We start from the raw sequence: 5,000 nt of genomic DNA, 5'->3' as shown, positions 1-5,000 counted from the left end.
TTTTTTTTGTATTTTTTCCTGCGTTCAGTTTTACTTGTTTTTCCTATTGAAATGGATTTTTCTACAGAATTTTGCCAGGAACAACCCTTTTGTTGCCGTGGGTTCTTTTACGTGCGCTAAGTGCATGCTGTACACGGGACCTCGGTTTATCGTCTCATCCGAATGACTAGCGTCCAGACCACCACTCTAGGTCTAGTGGAGGGGGAGAAAATATCGGCGGCTGAACCGTGATTCGAACCAGCGCGCTCAGATTCTCTCGCTTCCTAGGCGGACGCGTTACCTCTAGGCCATCACTCCACATTATTATCATCATTGTGTGTGTGTGTGTGTGTGTGCGTGCGTGCGTGCGTGCGTGCGTGCGTGCGTGTGTGTGTTTGTGGGTGTGTGTCTGTGTGAGTGTGTGTGTGTATGACCAGGACTGAGGGGAAACGTTAGCATTTTTTTTGTTTGTTTTGTCTGTGTGTTTATATAATCATAATTTGTTATAATGTATAATTATACTTTTGTTCAGATTTTTTGATTTTCAATTCTTTGATGAAACCTTGACGGAATCATCAGTCACGTGTCCTAGGTTCATATAATAATTATGCTCCTGAAAGTGACTGTACTTGTACCTATATCTTTTATTTCAGATTTTTTTATAAAATATTGTTGGTTGGTTGGATTGCCCTTTTGTTTGTTTGCTTGTCTTCGGGTTCTGCCGCTGGATCGGTATTTACAACTCTCCGGCCTTGTCAAGGCAATGTGTGGTCTGCTGGACTATAAGCAACAAAAGAAAAAGATGTTAAAAAAAAAAAAAAAAGTATAAAGGCAAGCCCCGAGCTTTTTTTGCTTTTTTTTTTTTGAGAAAGTGTTTAGCTTTATCACAACAATGTGACCTCTTATTCATCTTGTGCTAGTAGCTGAATTTGGTACCGTAAGCCGCATTGACTTGAAATGGTGTCCCTTGAACATGAAGAGATGTTACTACTCTTTACTTTGACTTGAAACATGGTGTCCCTTGAATATGGAGAGATGTTTACCACTCTTTACTTTGACTTGAAATGGTGTCCCTTGAATATGGAGAGATGTTACCACTCTTTACTTTGACTTGAAACATGGTGTCCCTTGAACATGGAGAGATGTTACCACTCTTTACTTTGACTTGAAACAGGGTGTCCCTTGAATATGGAGAGATGTTACTACTCTTTACTTTGACTTGAAACATGGTGTCCCTTGAACATGGAGAGATGTTACTACTCTTTACTTTGACTTGAAACATGGTTTCCCTTGAATATGGAGAGATGTTACCACTCTTTACTTTGACTTGAAACATGGTTTCCCTTGAATATGGAGAGATGTTACTACTCTTTACTTTGACTTGAAACATGGTTTCCCTTGAATATGGAGAGATGTTACCACTCTTTACTTTGACTTGAAACATGGTTTCCCTTGAATATGGAGAGATGTTACTACTCTTTACTTTGACTTGAAACATGGTTTCCCTTGAATATGGAGAGATGTTACTACTCTTTACTTTGACTTGAAACATGGTGTCCCTTGAATATGGAGAGATGCTACCGCTCTTTACTTTGACTTGAAATGGTGTCCCTTGAATATGGAGAGATGTTACCGCTCTTTACTTTGACTTGAAATGGTGTCCCTTGAACACTGATGGAGAGGTTACCACTCTTCACTTTTTGAAAATTGTGTCCCTTGTACATGGAGAGAGAGAGGGGGGGGGGGGTACCACTCTTTCTTTATTGCTTATTAATCCAAGAATGAAAAAGAAAAAGAAAACAAAAGGTACCTCCACACAGGTGGTGGGCACGGTGGCATCGGTGCCGTTGACGGCGAAGCGGTACCAGGCTGTGTCCAGGTAGGCGTCGCACAGGTGGGACTGACCCTCCGGGGTGGAGTAGCCCACCTCCCGCCGGTAGTCATCCACCAGGGTGTGACCTCCGCCCTCACACGGCTCTGCCCGACAAACACAAACACACACACACACACACGCACGCACACACACACACACGCACGCACGCACGCACGCACACACATACACGCACACACACACACACACACGTAAGCACGCACAGACACAGAAACAGATACAGACACGGACACAGACACACACACACACAGACACGCAGCAGCCACAGACACACAGATACACACACAAATACCCCCTACCCCTCCACAGACGGACGCAGACACACAGACATACACACATACACGCGCGCGCACGCACGCACGCACGCACGCACATACACATACACACACATATGTAAATCAAGTCAGATCAGTTAAAATCAGGCTCTGCCTAACACACACACACACACACACACACACACACACACACACACACACAGACACACACACACACACACACACACACACACACGGTGCGTGCACGCACCCATTCACGCACACACACACACACATAAATCAAATCAGACCATATCAAATCAAGCCGAATATCAAACCATTTCCTGCATCAGGTTTCAGAAAATGATAAGATTGAATCATGATCGAGTAACCATGAGGAAAGACAGATAGAGAGAATTAGAGGGAGGAGGGGGAGTGGCGGGTGGTGGGTGTGCGTGGTGGATAGGGGTGGTGAAAGGAGGAGAGAGAGAAAGGAGGGTAATATAGAGTAATATAAAGGATTGGAGAGAGAGAGAGAGAGAACGGGGAGAGAAAAACGGAATGAAGAGGGAATGAGAGAAGGACACAGAGACGGGAGACGACGGGGATAATGAGGGGGCGGAGAACGGGGAGAGAGTGGAGCACGGGGAGAGAGGGGAGCACGGGGAGAGAGTGGAGCACGGGGAGAGAGTGGAGCACAGGGAGAGAGGGGGAGAGAGGGGAGCACGGGGAGAGAGGGGAGCACGGGGGGAGAGAGGGGAGCATAGGGAGAAAGGGGAGCACAGGGAGAGAGTGGAGCACAGGGGAGAGAGGGGGGGGAGAGAGGGGGGGGCCACGGGGAGAGAGGGGAGCACGGGGAGAGAGAGGGGAGCACGGGGAGAGAGTGGAGCACAGGGGAGATAGGGGGGAGAGAGGGGAGCACGGGGAGAGAGTGGAGCACAGGGAGATAGGGGAGCACGGGGAGAGGGTGGAGCACAGGGAGAGAGGAGGGGAGAGAGGGGGGCCACGGGGAGAGAGTGGAGCACAGGGAGAGAGGGGGGAGAGAGGGGAGCACGGGGAGAGAGTGGAGCACAGGGAGAGAGGGGAGTACGAGGAGAAAGGGGAGCACAGGGAGAGAGGGGAGCACGGGGAGAGAGTGGAGCACGGGGAGAGAGGAGGGGGAGCACGGGGAGAGAGGGGAGCCACGGGGGAGAGAGGGGAGCACGGGGGAGAGAGGGGGGTACGGGGAGAGAGGGGGAGAGAGAGGAGCACGGGGAGAGAGTGGAGCACAGGGAGAGAGGGGAGCACGGGGAGAGAGTGGAGCACGGGGAGAGAGGGGAGCACGGGGAGAGAGGGGGGAGAGAGAGGAGCACGGGGAGAGAGGGGGAGAGAGTGGAGCACGGGGAGAGAGGGGGAGAGAGTGGAGCACGGGGAGAGAGGGGGAGAGAGAGGAGCACGGGGAGAGAGGGGAGCACGGGGAGAGAGGGGAGCACGGGGAGAGAGGGGAGCACGGGGAGAGAGGAGGAGAGAGAGGAGCACGGGGAGAGAGTGGAGCACAGGGAGAGAGGGGGAGAGAGAGGAGCACGGGGAGAGAGTGGAGCACAGGGAGAGAGGGGAGCACGGGGAGAGAGGGGAGCACGGGGAGAGAGTGGAGCACGGGGAGAGAGGGGAGCACGGGGAGAGAGTGGAGCACTGGGAGAGAGGGGAGCACAGGGAGAGAGGGGAGCACGGGGAGAGAGGGGAGCACGGGGAGAGAGGGGGAGAGAGGGGAGCACGGGGAGAGAGTGGAGCACTGGGAGAGAGGGGAGCACGGGGAGAGAGGGGAGCACAGGGAGAGAGGGGAGCACGGGGAGAGAGGGGGAGAGAGGGGAGCACGGGGAGAGAGGGGAGCACGGGGAGAGAGGGGGAGAGAGGGGAGCACGAGGAGAGAGGGGAGCACGGGGAGAGAGGGGAGCACAGGGAGAGAGAGGAGCACGAGGAGAGAGGGGGAGAGAGAGGAGCACGGGGAGAGAGGGGGAGAGAGGGGAGCACGGGGAGAGAGGGGGAGAGAGGGGAGCACGGGGAGAGAGGGGGAGAGAGGGGAGCACGGGGAGAGAGGGGAGCACGGGGAGAGAGGGGGAGAGAGGGGAGCACGAGGAGAGAGGGGAGCACAGGGAGAGAGGGGGAGAGAGAGGAGCACGAGGAGAGAGGGGAGCACAGGGAGAGAGGGGGAGAGAGAGGAGCACGAGGAGAGAGGGGAGCACGAGGAGAGAGGGGAGCACGGGGGAGAGAGGGGGGAGAGAGGGGAGCACGGGGAGAGAGGGGGAGAGAGAGGAGCACGAGGAGAGAGAGGAGCACGAGGAGAGAGGGGAGCACAGGGAGAGAGGGGAGCACGAGGAGAGAGGGGAGCACGGGGAGAGAGGGGAGCACAGGGAGAGAGGGGGGGAGAGAGGGGAGCACGGGGAGAGAGGGGAGCACAGGGAGAGAGAGGAGCACGGGGAGAGAGGGGAGCACAGGGAGAGAGAGGAGACGAGGAGAGAGGGGAGCACAGGGAGAGAGAGGAGCACGGGGAGAGAGGGGAGCACAGGGAGAGAGAGGAGCACGAGGAGAGAGGGGGGAGCACGGGGAGAGAGGGGAGCACGAGGAGAGAAGGGAGAGAGGGAAGCACGGGGAGAGAGGGGAGCACAGGGAGAGAGAGGAGCACGAGGAGAGAGGGGAGCACGGGGAGAGAGGGGAGCACAGGGAGAGAGAGGAGCACGGGGAGAGAGGGGGAGAGAGAGGAGCACGGGGAGAGAGGGGAGCACGAGGAGAGAGAGGAGCACGGGGAGAGAGTGGAGCACGGGGAGAGAGTGGAGCACGCACGGGGAGAGAGGGGGGAATGGGGAGAGAGAAAGAGAGAGAAAGGTAAGGGAAGCGAA

At 55.0% G+C, this 5,000-nt stretch overlaps 1 protein-coding gene across 2 annotated transcripts in view; it reads right to left on the bottom strand.

Annotated features, from left to right (window-relative positions):
- LOC143292533 (uncharacterized) overlaps nucleotides 1-5,000 on the bottom strand; it is a 69,802-nt gene that overhangs the window by 44,227 nt on the left and 20,575 nt on the right. For both annotated transcript variants that reach the window (XM_076602913.1, XM_076602914.1), the window contains exon 2: nucleotides 1,790-1,956. In XM_076602913.1, coding sequence (XP_076459028.1) covers nucleotides 1,790-1,956 — 167 coding nt within the window. The remainder of the gene's footprint in view (nucleotides 1-1,789; nucleotides 1,957-5,000) is intronic.

The sequence above is a fragment of the Babylonia areolata genome, chromosome 18 (assembly GCF_041734735.1).
Source record: "Babylonia areolata isolate BAREFJ2019XMU chromosome 18, ASM4173473v1, whole genome shotgun sequence".
In the NCBI taxonomy this organism is placed as follows: Eukaryota; Metazoa; Mollusca; class Gastropoda; order Neogastropoda; family Buccinidae; genus Babylonia; species Babylonia areolata.
Note: the sequence above shows the minus strand (reverse complement) of the source record. Positions and strands in the feature narration are given on the sequence as shown.